The 21507-nt window shown below is 39.6% G+C and overlaps 1 protein-coding gene and 1 non-coding gene across 4 annotated transcripts in view; one reads left to right on the top strand and one right to left on the bottom strand.

The window, feature by feature from the left end:
- LOC124157419 (protein rolling stone-like) overlaps positions 1–21507 on the bottom strand; it is a 179629-nt gene that overhangs the window by 137122 nt on the left and 21000 nt on the right. The window contains exon 1 of one of the 3 annotated variants that reach the window (XM_046532117.1): positions 4364–4692. The exons of the other annotated variants lie outside the window; for them this stretch is intronic. Within the exon in view, the coding sequence (XP_046388073.1) occupies positions 4364–4443 (80 nt within the window). The 5' untranslated portion in view covers positions 4444–4692. Of the gene's footprint in view, positions 1–4363; positions 4693–21507 lie in introns of those variants that run through there. 3 annotated transcript variants of the gene reach the window in all.
- Positions 16319–16425, top strand: LOC124158298. The gene has a single exon (XR_006864766.1). It is a non-coding gene; the product is annotated as a U6 spliceosomal RNA (small nuclear RNA).

Genomic DNA, 21507 nt, shown 5'->3' with positions numbered 1-21507 from the left:
TGGTAACTTTTCACTTCAAAATTATTTATTGGTACGACCCGTTTCGACGCTGAGGCTTCATTCTCAAGTGCTTAGGTACTCGCAAGTACTTGAGAATGACGCCTCTGCGTCTAAACGCGTCGTACCAATAAATAATTTTCCAGTGAAAAGTTACCAGGGTTGTGTATTTTAATTTCAACAGAAGTGAGTATCAGAAATACGAGGTATGTTCAGAAAATAACATGAAGTTTAAAATTTTGCGGGTATGTCCGATTGTCAATTTTTTTTTATTATGCTGGTATACATGACCCTAAAGTCAGTGGCGGCTCGTGAGTCAAATGCTAGGGGGGGCGCACTCCACCGGGGGGTCATAATTTTTTAATATTTCGTGTATTTTATTAAGTTTTTACGGCTATCTAGGAATTAAATTCTGTGATGCCATACGTTCCGTTTTTTTCAACAAAAATACCTAGTTTTCCTAATAAAGCTTGATTAATAAATACTAAATACAGTAGACTCTCGGTCATACGGATCGGCTTAGTCCGGACTCTCGATGATACTGATCAATGATCTTGAAGACTAAAAATATATTTGCTGCGATATTTTGCAAATACAAACGAAAATACGTAACTTTAGGTTTTAGCGCCTACATTCTTCGTGCGGATATGCCCGCAATACACTTATGGTGTTCGTTTTTCAATCATAATGCGTTATTTGTCAAATCTATTCAACATTTGCAATGATTTAGGTAGCAATGACACTTGTAACACCTGAGGAGGGAGGAGAGTGTCACTGACTTCCACTAGGCAACAAACACTACTAGAATGCGCGCGCTTTGCTATTGCAGATGTAAACTTTGATGGCGGTGTTCGCGTTGCTTCTTGAATAAAGTATGATTTAAAATCAACAATTAAACATTTCTCACACATTTTAAACAAAATATGAAATACTCACAGGCCTTTCGTTATATTGCAAAAGTCCATCCTTCTTTCATTCTGTCCAGCAAAGTGATCAATTACACGTTCGTTGAAATCAGCGCTGGACAACAATTTCTTTCTGATTAAACACATGGCAAGGGCACTAGTCTATAAATAAACAAGGGACGACACAAAATAGGCCGACGAAAAATACGAACAAAAAGAACAAGGTGCCTGGACACAGAATTGGGACAATTTTTCCCTATATTTCCCTTAAAAAAACGAGCACTGTTGATTAATTCAAAATTGTCTTCTTGAATGTACACACAGCACTAAGAAACTTCTTAATCGGCAATTAAGCACAGTTAACCCCTCAAAAATGATGTCTGAACTCATTTCACTCCGTTCTTTCCGAGAGTCTTGCCGTTACTATAAGGAAGACTCAAGGGAGTTAGAAGTCGTGGTCCACTAATGCTGATTCAGCTGAGGGACGAATTTAAGGTCAGCAAAGGCATTCAAGCAAACAAAGGACGTCACGGACCATCTCCTTGAGTCTAAGATTCATATGTGGTAAACACACGAGACGCCAACGGGTCGCATTTGGAATAACCGTGTCTTCGAAATCATTGCCATGATATAATAGAAAATAAGTTCTAGATCGTAAAAGAAGACGACTCGACTGAGCCACAGATGGGAGCTGTAAGGATTTCCGCATTGATATGAACTCTTCGAGGCCACATAAATCAGACCCAAGTGGGCATTTTCCGTCAGACAGCTACCGCTCTGCCGCGGAGGAATTAGGTGAACATGAACTAATACAACAAGGACGGCTAGAAAAATGATGAACCTACACACAAAAGGTGCATTGTACGCGGCACTTCATGACATTAATTGAATGACTCTATTTAAAGTCGCGCTTAACGATTTAAATTATATTTAATCCTTCACCCTTTCACGCACGCAACTATTTCTTAAATTATAAATCAGTGGGGAATGTTAGCTGATTTTTCCTAATACTGCAGGTCTTTTGATAAATTTATCTGAAAAATAGGTACCGCATTTCTAATCATCGGGAAGATATGAATACATTGTTAAGGCCTAAATATTATAATATTAGTTTCCCCAAGGTTCTTGAAATTCGTAATCATAACAGAACTGTGTCAAATACTAGAGAATAGTTTTCCTTCGTCAATACGGCCTTTAACTGGTTGGATTTTATGTGTTCCGGAATTCAAACACCAAAAAACGCAAGCATAATGGGAAAATTTATTTACTGTAGCAATACCTACCAGTAATTAAAAATTAAAATCGTATAACTACACCCAGTACAGTGACCATTCTGATTCCGTACGCCCCTTTTCTGTGGCAGCACCAAGTAGACGCCAGATTATACGCCCGCCGGCCTGCGCAGCGATGTCAGCTCACTCGTCGCTCTGCGCATTTTCGGACGACGTCCCAAGACTTCCATAGGACACAACGTTAGACGCGTCATAGCACCAGCGGCCCCCACCACTACCACTCTCCATATAACTGCATGGGGATGGATTTGGACGTTCTGGCCAGCGCCCCACGGCTACAAATACGAACTTCTCGCGCTATTTCTTTTCGTGTTTTTCCAACACTTTCGATGTATGGGACTGAAAAAACGCTTTGATTAATCAGATGTATAATTATAAATTAATGGATATTTATTTTTTTTACTTTTTCAAATATTTGGGAGGGGCGGCGTCCGAGAGTCCTTATGGGCAAACCGCCACTGCCTAAAGTATGATACAATTTTCAGATAAACTCTTTTTTTACCTTGTCTGTGGAAGCAATTCGTGTTGGCGATTTTCGGCAAAGACTTCATCTCTTGTTCGTGAATTTTTGGCCGAAAACAATACTATAACAATGCCCCAGCCCCTATATTCGCCAGATATGGCTCCGTGGGGCTTTTTCCCATTTCCAAAAATAAAGTGAACCTTAAAGGGCCTTCGTTTTACTTGCATAGATGACATTAAAAGCTAATCGCTGAAAGAGCTGAAGGCTCCCAAAGAACAAGTTTGATAAGTTTTACGAGGATTGTAACAAGGGATAGCACAAGTGCATAATGTCTAATGGGGACTATTTTGAAGATGGTAACATTTATACAGGCGAATAAATAAATAAATAAATAAATAAATAAATAAAAATAAAATAAATTCCCGTTATCTTCTGAATATCACGGGAGAGTAATTCATTATTTTCTTAAAAATCGTAAAGAAAATATTATGGGTTGACAATTTTTTATCGATGATGTCTACTTACATTGAAATAAATAATGTAATGCTGATACCCCCTCCCAAGTGAAAGCAATTCATTTCGCATCTTGCTATCTTGATAATAGCGCCCATTTTAACAAAAAATTCATTCCTTTCATCTTTTCCCACCTAGAAAATATTTTTGCGGCTTACTTAGTGAGTTAAGCAGTTACTGTACACCTAAAAATGTTTTATATGTCTGTTTGTCATCGAATTTTAAAATGAAACGGAACAGAGACCTGACATTTATGAAAATTCGGTGAACAAAGGTCAAATTTTTCTTTCAAGTCGAAATTGGAAGACTCAAACGCTGAGGATACCTAAAATGGAATATCAGGTAGACCAATACAAGAGAATGCGCCTCAAAGAGAATTCATGTACTTGTGGTTTCGTTACATTTTTCCGTGTTCAACTTTCAGTGGAGGAATTTGACAGCCTCGTACCGTCTCTGACTGCAATGGAAACACCATTTTGTTGCTCATGTCGATGTCACAAAATATATTACAATCGAAGGGAAGAAAGAGCCTCATTGGGTAAAGTCCTCGCGGGAGCTTTGGCCTCCAATATTAATAGCAGAGGATTATTCAGTTGACCTTGTGATACGTAACAACCCACCGCGCTTACATCAGTCGCCACTCACGTCCCTGGCGACAGAGCGATCCTAATTAAACAGGGAAATAAGCTATATTTTCTCTCATTATATATAATCTCATTTCGATTATAATATTACTATTATTATAGGAAAATTATGAATTCTAAGAGACTAGTAATGGTGTGGATGACTGGTAATGGCGTGGCTGTCAGTTGTGCTATCTGCCTTGTCGATCATCATATTGTAATAAAAATGTGAGGTATCCCAGCGGTATCGTAAATACAGATTATTCCGCTTTAACACTTAACATATTATTGGCGTAATATTACGTCTCGTGAAATCATTCTGTTTTTGCTACGGGCGTAATATTACACCATCCGTCATTTAAAACATTCTTAGTTTGCCATTTTTTCTAATAAAGTGGTATTAACTTCTAAATAAACAAATAAAAAAAAAACAAAATCAAAATTCAATCTTAAAAATGATAAAAACCTTTCACAGAAGTATTTTTTCGAAGGAGAGTTCCTCTGAGTGAACAGTGGCATTCGAAGGTTTATTAAATCTTTTCATGTGGCTAGTTTGAATTATATTTTTACCGTGGTAGATGAAGCGCGCTCCGTGGTCCTGAAGATCTTCCGTCAGGTAACTTGATCCGCAGTCCAATCCTGGCTACCATTTGCAGCCAAAGTCACTTAAAGGGGTGCATCAAAGCCGAGGTGTCCGTCCAAGTTACGGTACAAAGGATCGACTTTCACATTCAGTATCCGCTCTGATCATCATTGTCACGATTACAATGAAATCACTGGTCATTGACTAATTCCGTTTGCAGTCAGAAAACGGTAGAAAAACTTCGTAAAATTTCCACACTTTCAGGTGAATAAAACAGGGAACTTTGCTTTGTCAGAATCCGACACCACATATCGGTTCACTCTGTCCCAACGCAACGACTATGTACTGCATATTCGTTGATTCTTCTTGAACGTTGTGCTATTGTTGAAGTAACTCACCATATTTTTCGGAGAAAATACAGAGAAAATATTCCTTTAAAATAGATCATAACAAAAAGCAATACTCCACAGCTTTGACGTGTGTACTTCATGCGAACTGGTTGTACGATATCTTGTAGATTATAACTTGCTAGTGCCCCAAGCTGCTGAAGCATCTGCAGGATGTTCCACTGCTGTGTATTCTTATCTGCTTCATGATGTTGTCCTGGATGCTGGTTAAAACTTCCACTAAGCACAATTTTACCACTCCTGGGTTAGTTTTTGTTTCATAACTGTCACCATTATTTTCGCAGTTATTTCTGATAAACTGGATAGCTGCTGCCTAGCTGAGGGCGCACTTATGAAAGTTAGGTTGGTTGGCCCGTGAGAGACGAATTCTTAGGCATAACGAGGGAACCCTTGCCTCACATACTATCACTAAGAAGGCTGTCTGAAAGTAATATAGTGTAAAAGATAGTTTAAAGGTATATTTTAAAATTGAAACTGACTCCGCTCATTTGTGAAATAATTTGCTCACCAGATAATCTCAAGAAGTTGTCCTTTCCGCGTACTAACGAACTGACGAACCCCTAAAAGCTGTCACAACAAAGTAAATCATGTTTTCACTTCCCTTCCTTCCAATCTCTCCAAGGGTCCTTACAACTGCCTTAATATCCAGTAGATCCTTGTGAGCTAGGTCATTTGGATGGGAATTCAGTTTAAACAATATCCTTTTACGTCAGGAGTAGTTCCTGGGCCATCTTGATGGGCTACGTAGCCTTTTTGGTTTTCACTGCTAAGTCATTCACGACGGAGAAGATCAGGGTCTGGTCACTGTGATCTTATATCAGCAGTGAACAATGGTCATCTTGTCCTTTTAGTTTAGCTGACGGAGCAGTGTCCAGTGGCTTTTCGCTGTGCGCGATTGGAACTTCTAGGGTTGTAATCGGTCACGGCCATCCTCTTCGAAATCTATGTTATCCTTCAAGAGTATTCCACGAAGAATTAAGGACAAAATATGATGCCAGTGAAAAAGCATTCATCATATCAGGCATTTGGGACCAGGCTGGTTTGTGGTTGTAGGAAGTAAGTATTCCTCGTACACTGGAAACGATCACGTCCGGAAGGGCAGAGACTGCTTGATTACCCTTGCTCGACGACGAACAGTTTTCTGACTGAAGCCGATAGTCATCTTTTTTTCTTTCGAGGCCATGGTCAAGTTGGAATTTTTTCAGGACCAGGATGTTCACACCTAGGAAGGGAAAACGAATTTAACGCGTCCAATATTTGATGATGACTACGGACTATGCGTCATTGCACAAGACTGATAGGATTCACGTCAAACTAGACGCAGTACACTCCAATTCTTACATGGAGACCTTAGGGTAGGATTCTTGGAAGGTGATGATGCCTGATAAGATTAGGGTATGGTTATAATGATGCCCCATCTGCGATGAACACTCCTCTGGTCATACTGCTGGTTTCAGGCCTGACAGTTCAAGCCTTCATCCCGGCGTAAAAACTCAACTACTCCAATTCTTGAAGGTGACTGCAAAATATGCATCAGGCCTAATGAGTTTTAACTGACTTTAACTCTCCCTGATATCAATATGCACTCCTTAATTTTTATTTGTAGCCTGGGCCGGGATGATTGGTAACTATTCCTTCTCAATCCATCTTCGAAGACCAAGGTAATTTTCTGGCAAGGGTAGTGACTATCCCACCATGGTATTGGAAAATTGTTAACTTGTGTCCAATTTTCAAGGTGATAGCAGCATGCCTACAAACTACAATGGCAGGTGCTTCGAACTCACTTTGAAATAATAATGGAAGGTCCAGCTGGGCTAAACTGGAGATCAGCGATTGTTGTGATGGATTTACCAAATGAAGCGGTCCCTCACCCTGAAAAATTCGCGTCTTTTGTCGTTTCACTGGATGGCTGGTTGAAGGTCCAGCGCAGCTAAAACGGGTGACTAGCGAAGGCCATCTGCACTGTGCTTGCACTTCCCGCTGACTCTATGCATCCGCCCGTGTGCTCACTAACTGTTCGTTCTCCCTCTCTCTCTCTCTCTGCCTATTGTGTCGTCATCGACCTTCTCCTCCCTTTCCTCCCACAACGACTACCCCACGTGCAGTCGTCTTCATCACGCCTTTACTAACCCCTTCCCCAAGCAGACTTATATCCATCTATCCATCCATCCTTTAATGCCCGTGGCTAGGCAAATCCGTCCACGGTCGTGCTGAAGGTTGCTGGGATACGCACCACTTGTGCGATCCATCTTTATCCTTGATAATCTCCATTGTATCGTAGTGAGTTTTATTTCTAGCCCCTACTTTCCTTAAATGATATATATGGCTTTTCTGGTGAACGATTCGGGAATATTCTTCTCGATTGAAATGAAAGGTAACAGCACTTTTCTAAAATAATTGTAATAACACATATTGTACCAGATAGTGGCGCTGAGAGCCGAGACGCGTCGTCGTCATTAAAGTTGATCAATGAAATCCAATAAATCGGGAGGAACATATGTCAATTTCAGCATTTTATTTTGAAAGAATAATCTCCAAAGATACTGGAATATTGAATTCAAAATCTAATAAAGTCTCATCATTTTAGAAGTGATTTTAATTGGTGTAATCAAAAACCAAAGAATTTTTCAGCAATTTAGAAGTGTTTGATTCAGAAAAAAATCTCTCCAAGTACTGGCGTATGGAATTCAAAATCAAAGAGACTTGATTGCGACTACTCGAAATTTATATATTTTATTGTGCGGTACACATTGTGTCGCGCAGAACGTTAATGCACTGCTTTGGTCGTAGATGGAGCGGTATTTGTTGCTCCTGTCAAGTAATGAGTTCAGAGTAGTAAGCTCCGTATTTCAATTTGGTGGTTTTCTATTTTATTTAATTTGCTAAATCGAAAGATTATTACTCCTGGAGAACGTGTTTCACGCTTTTAGATTTTTAATTGACGATATCTAATTTTCGCGATTAAATGAATGGTGTAAAATTTCAAGCGCGCGAAAACGCGACGGCTAAGTATAAATGCTAGGAAAATCGCGTGTGACGTCATTATAATTCCGGCTGAGGGTGTGTGAGGCCACCTTGGTACGAGGCTATGAGCGCCACTGCGATGCAGGCTGCTAGCATGTAGCAGAGGACCCTGCTAGCAGGTTACGCTTGGCTTAATAAGGATTATTAATACCCTATCAAACGAAGGATACTTTCCGACCTTAGGCATTTTAATAGGTGATCATTAAGAGATGTTTCCCTGAGCTCCGTGCCTCATGCATGCATTGGTAATCTCAGACGATGCAAAAATCCTGACTACTCATATAGCATCTAGGTCCATGTGACGTCACGTCGAGGGGCATCCCATCGTCGCCAATGTGGCCTTTTTCAAATGAGGTTAAAATTGACCATTAACATTCGTCTAAACTGAGATTCCTAAAACCAAATAATTAACGCATCGCAATCAATGCCTTTCGTTTTCTTTGATGATGGAAACTACCCTATTGCTGAATGCGAGGCTAATCGGAAAGCTTTCCCGCATCGCCAGTTACGGGGAAACTGTCGTGTTGACCTCAGGCGCATGAGGAGTTCCAGCGGAAGTGAAAGGTCACTGCCAATATAGAACTGCGTCCTTTATTTTTTTTCTTTTTAAAAAACCTTCCGCATGCTTTGCGGTGATGGCTGGCTACGCATCGCAAATAAAAACACATGTCCCGCCATTCTGGCCGGTCGCAACAGACTCACGAACTCACCCGCCACTTCGCTTCCACTAATGCCGTGAATTGCGTCCGTCCTGGAAGCTTCCTCCCCGCGACGAATCGGGGAAAAGTTTGACTCGTGCATGGACGTATGTTTTTGGGGAATTTTTGCTTGGGTCGCCATGGGACCACCCAACCTCCTTGGGGACCAGTGGGGTACCCTAAATTCAAGAGAGGATGCTCCTCCTTTTATTTAAAAAAATCAAGCCTCTTCTGAACTTAAATTGGGCCTAATTTTATTCGTTACTCAACAATGATCGTAGAATTCTGCGCGGTGTGTATGAAAACGAGCAGCTATGATAAACTCTGGGCCTAAATGGGTGCTCTCTTAAAATTAAAAAAGGTGATTTTTTTCAACATGTCTAGATAACTAAGTTAAAGTTATTAACGTATGCAAAATATGACTTCACAATTCTCAATATTCTTGTTGCTACAGAGCTTCAAAGTTCGCAAAAATTGCTAAATTCTTTCGCGCTACAAAAACGCCCTGTGACGTCAGAATGCGAGTAAACAGATTCGCTCCATGGCAATAACAAAACAGTAACGACAATAACCAACATCAACGATTATACTAAATCATTACTTGAAGGGTGTGTCAAAAACAGTTGTGTATAGTTTAAAAGTTTTTACGGTACTTGTTCTGCGCAAAGGGTGACTCCGACTTCGTAAAGACGCATTCTTTCTGGGACATTCTCAAGGTAGATTAGTTCATGGTCGCTTATTTCTTCTCCAGTAATGAAGATATCTCAGCGCGGAGTTGAGAAGCCGCGAAAATGAAATGCAACATAAATTAAATCAACAATTTCCTTCGCTAGTAATCTAAAGCTTGGTTTGTATTTCATTTAACTACTGTCATTTACTCATTGCTTTTAATGTATACTTGGTGCAATACTGGATTATGTGAAGTTAACGTTTTGGAGGAATACAACGGATCATATTTTACGCCGATATATTTAGTATTTCTAAGGTCTGGAAGAGAGACATACGGTGTTTCAGCAGTTTGTTAGGTTCAACTGTTAATAAATTTGAGCGTTAGCACTATTGGGGCTATGGTGAAACCAGAATATAAGGTGAGAACAATAATCTTCTACTGTGAAAATCGCCGTAGATGAGGAGGATGAAAAAGTAATAAGCGCTATTTGTCAAGACTGCTGCATATTCCAGTATGCATATATTCTTTAAACCTGTCAATTACTCAGCATAAATATTTCACATGACTGATGATGAAATGAACATATAACTGTATGAAAAAAATAAATTGTACTGAGATATATATAGGCTTTTGTAAAACTGGTACTAGAAGTCTACTGGCACCATGTAAATGTATTGTTTACTGGACTCGGACGTCACGCTCAGCCAACATGGCGATGGGTCGTTTGGAGCGAAAGATTACTATATGATTTTCAAAGTGAAATTTTACGAATATTACGCAGGTTAAAGAAGAACCGCTTTCACTGTACTTATCAGCGTGAAGGATATTTTTTGTCGCATAATCATCCATTTTCAGTGGAATTCCCCATTGTACAGAATGAAGAATAGAATAAGGAACGACAAAGGGTGTGGTAGCTTAGAAGCGGTGACTCGCTCGAAATGAGTTCTTGACTTCAACAACTGGGTTATATTTCAACGACTGGGTTGAGCCTGAATCATACGATCATTTATTACATCACTCAGAATGATAGCTCCAGGGATAGGTTTTGAGGAATATAAAGAGTGATCGCTCGACTCATCATTTTTCTGAATGACACGGTTATTCGCACCGTCCCACAGTGGGCTGAAATCGAAAAAAGCTGGACAAAAATGATTATTATCACTTTTAAATTTGGAAAAACCTATTATATTTTCAAATCAATTAATCGGTGACCATAATACTGAAATAATTTTATTTCTAAGTATTTTTTTAAGTGGGAGACGTCTGTCAATTTGATATAAAATGATCTCAAAAGATTTTCCCAAATTTTTTTGAAAAATTGACTGAAGCTTTTGCTACTGTGGCGTTATGTTTCAAAATGCCTAAATTTAAATCGTTCCATAGTGAAAATCAACATTTTTTAGAATCCGTTATAGTGAAAATTTTAATTATGATGATAATTTTTATTACTTTTGATCAAACAATTAAAATGTCCTACTTTTCACGTGTTTCAAACATAGTGTAGAGGAAAGCTTTATTTTTTCAGTGCTTCACAAAGTGTTTTGTACCACGTTATAAAACAGTGCCAACTTTAGTTCTCAAATTAAAAATCCCGCCCCAATCTCCCACCCCGCTTCTCCTATCAAGTATCTTATGTGCGTCCCTTTTTCCATCGTCTAATTACGTCACTTTTCGTATTTACATCGGTCATTCAATTTGAAAGAATCATTTTACAGCTGAGAATATAAGCATAGAAGGATTCCCTACCTTTTTCCCGAATCGTTTTTTCCGACGACCTTTTTCCCGAATTTTTTTTCCGAATCCATTTTTCCCGAAAGCTTTTTTCGCGAAACCCTTTTCTCCGAGACATTTTTTACCGAACACCTTATTTCCCGATTGTATAAAAAACAAACTATTTATCGTAAAATTCAACAAGTGGGACTCCAAGTCCCTTACAATGACCCAACAGATAGAACCCTCAAAACGACAGTTCATATGATGGCAGCTTTAGCGTTTGTTCCAGTTGAAGACGTTGAAACAACTTTCGAGCTTCTAAGAAAGTACGCGGATAAAAATATTCCCAGACTGGAGCCAATTATGAAATATTTTCAAGAAACATACGTTATTGGTGTAAAAGCTGTTGGCAGACGACACGCGACATGCACGAGAGGCTGAAATCGGTTGTAGAAGAATATGAAGATTACAAGAACGATAGGAATTTTCTTGAATTTCTTAGAGCTATCGCGCACAATATAGTTTTATAAAAAAATGATGTATCTTGTGTATGAATATATTTGGTTGTGAAAAATATGAACTCATTTTTATACAATCGGGAAATAATGTGATCGGTAAAAAATGTTTCGGAGAAAAGGGTTTCGGGGAAAAAGCTTTCGGGAAAGAGGACGCGTTACGATTCGGGAAAAAATTCTTTCGGGAAAAAGGTCGTCGGAAAAAACGATTCGGGAAAACGGTCGGGTACCGCATAGAAGTAAGGAAACAGTTCATCAAATGCTACATATGGAGTATGTTTTTCTACGGATGTGAGGCTTGGACGTTGACAGCAGCAGAGAAGTCAAGAGTGGAAGCATTCGAAATGTGGTGCTACCGAAGAATGATGAAGATAAAATGGATTGACCGTGTGAGTAACGAGGAAGTGCTAGGGAGAATGGGAGAAAAGAGAAGTCTTTTAAAACCCTTAAGCAGAAGAAGGGAAAACTTAGTTGGCCACATTATGAGACATGATGGCCTGATGAAGACTATCGTAGAAGGACAGGTGGAAGGGAAGAGGGACGGCACCGAATGAGTTACATAGGGCAGACAGGTTATAAAGGATGTAAATGAGAAGAAATACGTCGCTATAAAAATATTAGTGGGTAGGAGAGAGGAATGGAGAGCTGCGTCAAACCAATGTAAGGATTGCACTATTATAATCCATTTTCGGGTGTACGTCTGCGTGCTTAATATTTGTCTCAACGTTTCATTCCACTTACTGGGAACGTCGTCAGGAGAATGAAAATATAAACATCTATTGTCCCGTTGGAAAAAATGGTCCATTGTTGTCAAGGTATTTAAAAAAGTAAATAAAAATAAAATAAAAGCCAACTTCTTTAAAACATCTACTATAAAAAAGAAAGATGAAAAGTGGAATATTGTTATTAAATAATTAAGCCATGTGTGGAAGAGATATATTTCGAAAATTTAATAACAATATTCCACTTTTCATCTTCCTTTTTTATAGTACATATTTTAAAGAAGTTGGCTTTTATTTTATTTTTATTTACTTTTTTAAATACCTTGACAGCAATGGACCAGTTTTTCCCACGGTACGATAGATGTTTATATTTTCATTCTCCTGACGACGTTCCCAGTATGTGGAATGAAACGTTGAGACAAATATTAAGCACGCAGACGTACACCCGAAAATGGATTATAATAGTGCATCTAATCGCTGCGAAAACCTTAAAACTAAAACAATCTAAGGATTGTTGACCAATGATGATAATAAACAATTAAAAGGTTTGGTACTTTTTCGCACAATTATTTTAAGACTACCGGTTACGTCGCAGAGGCGACATCTTCAGGCACAGAAAACGTTATTTTTAAATAGTTATTTTGTTATTTATTTGGTTGCTATTATGCGTTGGTAGGGGAGGGTTGCGTTGGGGTTGGAGCGTTACTCAAGTTTAGGGGAATTTCCAAGAAGGGGGTTGGTTGACAAAAATATTACTTTGGTTTTTAAATTACTTTGGTTGACAAAAATATTACAACGCGTTCAGTTCCTACGCTTTAAAAAAGAGAAAGCAGCAATTATGATATACTTTCGTGAGAGGATTTCCTTTGTATTTGTGAACGGATGATATAAACCCCCCGCCACACGTTTTTTTTTTGCACCGGCTTGCGGGGTTGAATGTGGATGTGGGAATGCGCGAAAGAAGAAGTGTTCATTGTACCTGTTCGCGCCATAGGGAGTCCTATGCTTTAATCGCCACTCGCTTGATTTGTTGTTTGTTGGGCGTCCGTGTGGGCGAGAGTTTAATTTTTTAAAGGTGGTTATTCGTTCGTGGTTCGTCGTGTCATGGTTATTGGCCGTGAACGGCAATTGTGAATGTGTCGTCAAGTTGGAAGGACCTCTAGTCGACGCTGCCTGAGGAAGCCATCGATGGGAGCCCGACACTCAGGTGAGTGGTGATTTGGGTGGTGTGGGACTCCCAGCACATAAAAAAAAAATACGGTCCACTTTTTTAACACTCTCGTGTCGTGTCGCGTACAGTACTCTTTAACCTCCAAGTGATGGAAAGCTTATTTTTTTTTTTACTTTTTTAGTGCATTTTATTCTATTTTCGGAAAAAAATTGTGTTTTTTCTTTTTTTTTTATATTTATTTTCTACTTTTTCTTCATAAATCATATTATCGATTAAACCAGAGCTTTGTTAGGGATGTATGCCGTAAATTTTATAACTAACGCCATCTATTGAGAAAGGTCAAACTAATTTTGCGTATGGAAATTTACTTAACCAATTATGGCAAAATGGAACGCCACTGCATATGTCTGATCATTTAATATTTCATTTTCATCAGAAGCACAAAAGTGTCCAAGATTTCAAGCCGATCAGACGATGGCAAGTGGATTAAAAATCAATTACAAGATTCCATTGTCGAAACAAACGAAGAATGAACTACGTGCTCTTTTAGCCGAGGCCATTCATGGATTGAGTTTCGTCGGCTACGCTCCCGTCGGTTTAATTACGTACTCCCGTCACAACAGCAGAGAGCGGCTCGACCACATCGCCCTCATCCACTGCTTCCCCTCCTTCGAGTCTACTCCGACTTACGAACGACCTTGACTCTGACCTAGCTGCCTCTATTTCCTTATTTTTTCCCACCCCTTAATCCCCCCTCCCTACCATTCTCTTCTCCTTACCGCTGAGTCATTAACGCCAAGGAGATATCATCTAATGGTGAGTTACGTACCGGGGTTCCACTACGCGATTACGCCTGACGGTTACGCCTCATAATGAATGTAAATAAGGGTGATTTTCATTTCGTGGGCTGTCTACATCTACATAATACTCTGCGAGCCACCTCTAGGGTGTTTGGCAGGGGGGTGGTCAATCACCAACATGCAGCATGCAATTGGACTCCCACATGCACGCCACACGGTCCAAAAAACGTCACGTATTCTAACAAATTATAATACCATATGCTGTTAGAAATAAAAATAAAATTAAGAAACAAGCATTAAGTTGTACATAGGTTAGTGGGCTGCACTACAAGTCACCTAATTTATTTCTGAGTTTTATCGCTGCCGTAATAATCTCTTATTTATCATGGAAAAAAAGACATTCTGAATCTGTCTGTTTTACAGTCTCTCTAATTTTATTTATATGATCTGATCTTCCGAAGTATATTGGCGACCGTAAGATATGGCTAACTTCGTTCGTTCGACCGTAAGATATGGCTACATCGCGGTGTGGTGAAGTTTCAGCGGAGAGGCTTACTGGATATGTACCGTGTGCGTCCGTCTGCGTACACGTCAGTTTCGCCGGCAATGCAGCTGACTTCTTTAGGTCGACGAAGTGGAGAGAGATGTGATCTCATTACAGTAGAACCTGGATAATTCGAACTTCTTCAATTCGAAGCATTCTCTAACCCCAATACAGGGTTTCCACTCAACCTTGAAATCCTTAAAACCGCGAACAAGCCGTGAATTTCGTATACCGTGAAAAAAACTGGAAATAGCCGTGAATTTCGTCCTGAAGCCTTAAAAATCTCTCAATCTTGATTTAACGATCGTAGAACCACGATTGACAGAATAAAAGAAAAACAAGCGTGCTGCGCCCGCTCCCAGCGGGCTTCCCCCGCTCTTTTCAATGCAGGTCCACAGAGGGATAGGCGCGTTTCTAATTTTAAAATGTAGATAAAAAAGGCAGGGTCTTATGTACAAATTTAATTGGAATGTTCATGTAGAAATTGAGGTCAGAGGACCTCTTTAAACACAACATTGGAAGCAATTACACTATCCTCTGTTAAACGCACATGTTGACTCATACTTACGTATCAACAGGAGACTTGAATGTGGAATCAGCCGCATTTTGATAAAAGTTATTTAAAGAATGCAAGATATTGTTGCTAATGAACAAATGTATCAGTTTGTGCGCAGTTAACGTCAGGAATATTTACCTGTTTTTTTTTTTAAATTAATTATTTAAAAACCAATTTTAGGAAACAATAGCAATATTTAGGAAGTAAGATATGCCGTCGCATGTTCTCTGATAAATTCTGTGAATTTTGGTACCTCATTTGTAGAGTTTGGTTGCGTGTAAGTTGAGAAAAAGGTATCTATACAGTAGAAATAATATAGAAGATTGATATTTCGATCATATCTCAAGGTCAATCACGCGCAGACATGGACACGGATTTATCTGGACACGTATATTTGAAGCGCAATTATTGATCCGTGTGTCATGATGGAACATTGACCTTAAGCCCGTACCAAAGCCGGAAGACTGGTAATAAAAGTGGCATTAACAATTGCGAAACGTTTCGAGCGGCGACTTGCTGATAATCCCAAGGGGATCTTCCGAATGCCGATCTTAGGAAGATCCCCTGAGGATGATCAGCAAGTCGCTGATCGAAACTTCGGGAGATATAGGCAACATCAACCGGTGGAAAACCCGAGAAACTCCCCTGCACCTGATACGCCGGGAAAACCTACTTTAACCTACTTTTTCTAGTAAGATCATACAGAATCTACCTGTCTTCCAGCCCCACACAAGGCTGGAAGCCAGGTAGATTGTATTTGGCAGGCCAGGTAGATTAGGATTGGGTTGGGCTCGCGACCCCTCCCTGCAATCGGTCAGCGCGGGGTGGTGGTACCTTTTTCACGGCATCTTCAAGGAGGGTTTGAAATGGACGACTATTCCTTTAAGCCACTTGCAAATGGTGAAAGGTTTAATGATCTTTACTCCGTTTTTTTTGCGTAAAGTTATTTTCCTCGCATATAAAGGTAATCTTCTTTATTTAAGGCTCAAAACTGTCAAAAATAAAACAGCAAATAGTCCTATTTACATTGAGAATATTCGTATTCGAAAAGTTACCATTCAATGACACTTAAGGCCAGCACTTAAGGTGGTATATATAGAGTTGATTCCACTCCACTTCAATGTACTCGCTTCGGCGGTACATATACTAAAATTGGAACGATACAGAGAAGATTAGCATGGCCCCTGCGCAAGGATGACACGCAAAATCGTGAAGCGTTCCACATTTTTTTATGTGATATCTTGAAAAATATTCGACCCATTTTTTTTAAGATTGATAACTGTTGATGTAACGCGTGCACTAAACATGTCGCCCAATCAGTGAACAGCTGTGAACAATTGCAGCGAAAAAGGCGTGTAAAATGAGTGCTCCTCCATTTAATTTTCCTTGCATCTCGGATAATTAGCAGATACTGCATTGCCGACTGCTGTCAAACTAATAAATACTTCGAATAATTAACTCTTGGTATGATGGTCTCAATTGCAACACAAACGGCAAACTCCATTTGAAATATTAGGTGATCGATTTAGGTTTACGTTACGTGTTACTATCGCTAGGCTAGTGCTTCAAAAATGATCGGGTAACTAAGGCTTTGCGCGCCTAATAAGACGTATCTCACTTGTTATACCGGTCGTAGTTAGCATTTTCTTCGTCACGATACACTCATATAAAACTAGCCCTATCGTCGTGAAATTTTGAGGACACTGACTTCTTGTTAAGGCACATTTTTAGGGCCTAGAGTAGGTTCTTGTGTCTCCGGAGGCCTGTACCGAAAAATAAAACTTTTACGTTTGAGGAACTACAGATGAAATATTTTTTTAATCCGGGGCGCAAGAAAAATTTTTAAAAGCGTCCAATTAGGAAATATAAAAAAATATGGCATATATTTTTAAAGGTATGGGACGCCACGAGAAAAACTGGTCCAGAGGATGAGATGTGCTAACTTACGTCATCTGTTGCGACAACTGCAATACCTCCCACCACTCGGAGCCGAATATACCAATATCATTAATATTAGAAGTGTGGACTTAAATCATCTAGCCGAGGGAAAGCGCCTCGAACTCTATCCCCAAAACTTTATGCCATCTGTAACGCTCTGACGACTCTGCGCCACTTTGCGGAGAAAAGGGGAACCAATGTTTAAAAATTGCTATGTTAAATCTCTGTTAGCTAAAGCGTTTTTATGAATAAATTTATAGGTGTAATGCAGTGTTTTTGATCGATGGAGTTTATCGCGTTTGGGATCGCTAGATAGCGCTCGCAATGAAAAGAGGGACATAGCCAGTGATTGCCTAACGGTGAAAGTGGCCGAAAATTCAAATGCGAAGGCGCGGAACCTCTTCCCGCGGAGAGTTTGGGTGAGGGAATGGGCAGAGGTCTGGTGGAATATTTTCCGATACTCGATCCTATCAAATATTTTACTCTTATTGTCACTGGTATTGGAAGGAGGTCACGTGGAAGCCAAGGAACTGTAGAACGGATAGATTCAGAATGTCGTTTTTCCACGATCACTAAGAAACTGTTACTGCAGCGTTAAAACTTGTAGTTTAGCCTTCTAGTTATGTATTCCTTAGAGCATATTTGTGTATTTTCTTAGCATTTACAACAGCATATGTTGTGTGTTCTAGCTTTATTGGCATATTGCCTTCATGAGTATTTGGCAAGTTTTGCCTTAGCATGAAAGTATAATTTATTAGTATGCGTAACATATTTATGTCAGTGTGGATGCGGGAATCCAATTGCATGCTGCATGCTGGTGATTATCACCCCCTGTCAAACACCCTAGAGGTAGCTCGCCGGATAATATGCCGATTTAGATGAAGGAAGAAGGGATTTTAACGTATTGTATCTCGATAATAGAATGTTCTGATTTTAACTGGAAATTAAAGGAAATTTATTTCTGCGTGTTCTCCATATCAATATAAATTCATCCATTCAAAGAATATTTACATATTTTATGAGATATACTAATGGGAGACTTGAATGGAGAGCTGCGTCAAACCAATCTTACAATTGTAGAAAAATGATGATAGTGAATTTTAGTGCCAGTTACATTTGTATTAACTAGCAGAAGAAGTCAACATTACGGGAAACACATCAGAATTAAGCAGTCATTGATTACTTTTCCGTTAGCTTCTTGTGCAAAATCGAGAAAATTTTTGCTTTTGTGGTCGAAAATTGCTTTCTCACCGTATGTTAAGGCCGTTTTACAAGGGGCACATGATTGCGCGGTTAAAAGTGCATTAATATAGTATTATGCGAGCCATTATGCGAATTAGAGAATGAAATTACAACAGGGATTATTTTGCTATATCGCACCCATGCATTCTCGCATGCGTTCTAGCATTTCACTGCTTTATACAACGCAATTTTGACTGCGCCTTCGTATACGCGTCAGATTGTGCAAGCACGTGCCCCGTGAAAAACGACATTCACCAAAACAAATTTCTTCGGGTAAATCCAGCCTAAGATGAGATTATTTTCGCAATTATAGTCTTTATCAAAATAGGAATCGCTGCCTCTTCTTTTTGACGTTGTGAGCTGGCGAGAAATATCAAATTGTTGGCAAGTTGAGTGAGATTATCATGCAACCAGTGTCAAATCTCTATAGATATGTTTGATAATTTTTTAATGACACGCAGAACTATAGTGCGTGTACGCAATTGTTAACTCCCCGTGTCGTAACTGATCTCTATCTCGACAAGCCAAACGTGGTTGACGCAATGCTGTTCCTTCGACGAAAACCTTATTAAGATTCAGCTGACATTAGTTTCGGAACATGTTACGAAATACCCGCCAAGATGGAAACGTCCCATGTGGTTTCATGGTGGATGGTTTTGGGTGAAAGGTTCTCGATGGATTTTGATTATAAAACGCGCTTCTCACTTTTTAAATACTGCTGGACTTAATTGGACAACTCTTTACGAAATTGCTTGACGATTTGTTAATATTACCACTGATTTTAAGGAATTTGTTTCCGTAATGGTGAGGCATATGTGCTTATCGCTGGTTTTTGCTCTTAAGACAATTACGCCATGCCTTAGATTGAAGTCTAAATTTTGAGGCGAAAAAGAAAACATGTACCAACTTGCACTGCACTTTTATTCGCGGTAAAGCCTGTATGCGTCGTACACCTCCAAGAGCAGCCTCGAAAAGGCCTTTGCCAGGAGGTGTTCAGCCAGAAACCGATGAGAAGCCGCGCGAGAACCGGGCGATTTCATTTTGATTTACCTTGAAAAGAAGAAGGGGTGATAGTTGGTGCATGATTTTTCTTTTCTATCTAGTAATTTATACTACAGAGTAACTCCTGGCGTAAATACCTTAGGAGCGACAGTAAATACTTTTATATTGCCATTAGGGAAAAATTAACGAAAAGCAGTGACATGATCAACAAATCATTGAAACTTTTAATAAAACTTTGTCCACAACATTCCGGGTCTTTTTCTAAATCGAAAAATAGTAATACAAATATCTTTAGAAGTATCAAATTCCTTGCGATATTTCATTTTCTGTGGAACTAATTTTGAAATATTTCGAGAAAATTGCGCGCTCCCCATATCATGCATTTCTGGCGGAGCTAGGAATGCAAGATATTCTATTCCTCATTCTATTTGATTTTAGTTTTCCTCCGCGTCAATTCGTCTTCGTGACGGCAGTTTCGTCGGTATTGTAGCAGACGTCTCCAGGTTTGAAGTGTCGGAGGAAACTTTTTTCCCGTTTTAGTCTAGGTCTAGGTTTTGGCCTGGTGCGTCTTGATTGGTCAGTTGGTGGAAGAATCTCTTCCAAACGTTAGAGAGCGAATAGCTGTCCTCCCTGCTGAATGTAGATGTTTTGGCAATAGGGTGGTTTCCTATTATTTATTTATTGCCTAAATCGAAAGATTATTACTCCTGGAGTACGAATTTCACGCTTTTAGATTTTTTAAATGACGATATCTATTTTTCGCGATTAAATGAAAAGTGAAAATTTTCTAGCGCGCGAAAACGCGACGCGTAAGTATGAATGTCGGGAAATCTTTCCGTGTGACGTATTTCTGGTTCCCGCTGCCGCCTTGTGAGGTGACCTTGAGGCGAGGCTTAGCGCTGATACGACGCAGGCTGCTAGCGGGTAGCTGAGTACCCTGCTGGCTGGTAGCGCTTGGCTTAAATAAGGATTATTAATAACTTATCAAATGAAGAAAACTTTCCGACCTTAGCCAGTTTTAATAAGTGATTATTAAGACATGTTTCCCTGGGCTCTGCGCCTCATGCATGCATTGGTAACCTCAGACGACGTATAACTCCTATCTTCTCGTATAGAAACTAGGTCCCTGTAACGTTACGTGGAGTGGCATCGCATGGGCGCCAATCTGGCCCTTTTCAAATGAGGATAAAAATTGCCATTCGTGTAAACCGGTATTTCTAAAACGAAATAATTTGTGTATTATGAATACACTAATGGTGGGTAACGAATCGAAATCAATGACTTTCGTTTAATTTGATGAAGGAAACTACCCTATTTTTGATCGACGCGGAGGACAACCCGGAGAACTAGCTGCGCCTTCTGCACCACTCCCTCCATCAACATACATGCATTCCTATTGAGCCTTGGCGGGCTGCATATCTAGAACAAATTCTTCGAAAAAAAATAGCTGCAGTTTTTCATGAATTGGACTTTCTAAAATGTGGATCGAGGGGACTACTAAGAGAAGGCCCAATGCCATCCCATAAAACTCTGATTTTGCCACTTCGGTCACACTCTAATAGGTTTTCAAAAGTGTCCGCGACGCGGTGATGAGTGCAATGTGACACTCTTTTTTTCTACATTTTAACGGTTTAATGTTTTCCATTGCGAGAAATAGCATTGAAAAGTTATGGATGTGATATATCGCATCTTCTATTATATAATTTTCGGTTAATTTCCCTAATTATATCTTATTTCCCCGTGAAACTCGGATCATTTTGTTCTTTAGCGACACGAGTGGCGACTTCTGTAAACCCATTTGAAGGCGCGGTGGGTGACGACACATTAAAGAGGCCGACTTGTGGATCCTCTTTTGTAATTTTCGTGATGCGGATATTCCATTCCCAGTTCGAAATAAAAAACTCAGACTACTGATTTATTTGAAGATTTGTGTTCAGCGTGAGGGTAAGGTATCAGGTTCAAATCGTCGTAAGGGGAACGGAGGATGCGATAGTTACAGCGAGCCCGTAACCTTGAGAGGAGAGAAAAAAAAATTATTTCACTGCCCACCACTCATCACTTAAGGAGGGAACTTATGTTTTCTTTATTAAAAAAATATGTTTTCCTCCATGAAAAAAGCACATTTAAGA

Source organism: Ischnura elegans, chromosome 4 (assembly GCF_921293095.1).
Source record: "Ischnura elegans chromosome 4, ioIscEleg1.1, whole genome shotgun sequence".
Taxonomy (NCBI): Eukaryota; Metazoa; Arthropoda; class Insecta; order Odonata; family Coenagrionidae; genus Ischnura; species Ischnura elegans.
The sequence above is the reverse complement of the archived record's forward strand: the minus strand, read 5'-3'. Positions and strand labels throughout refer to the sequence as shown.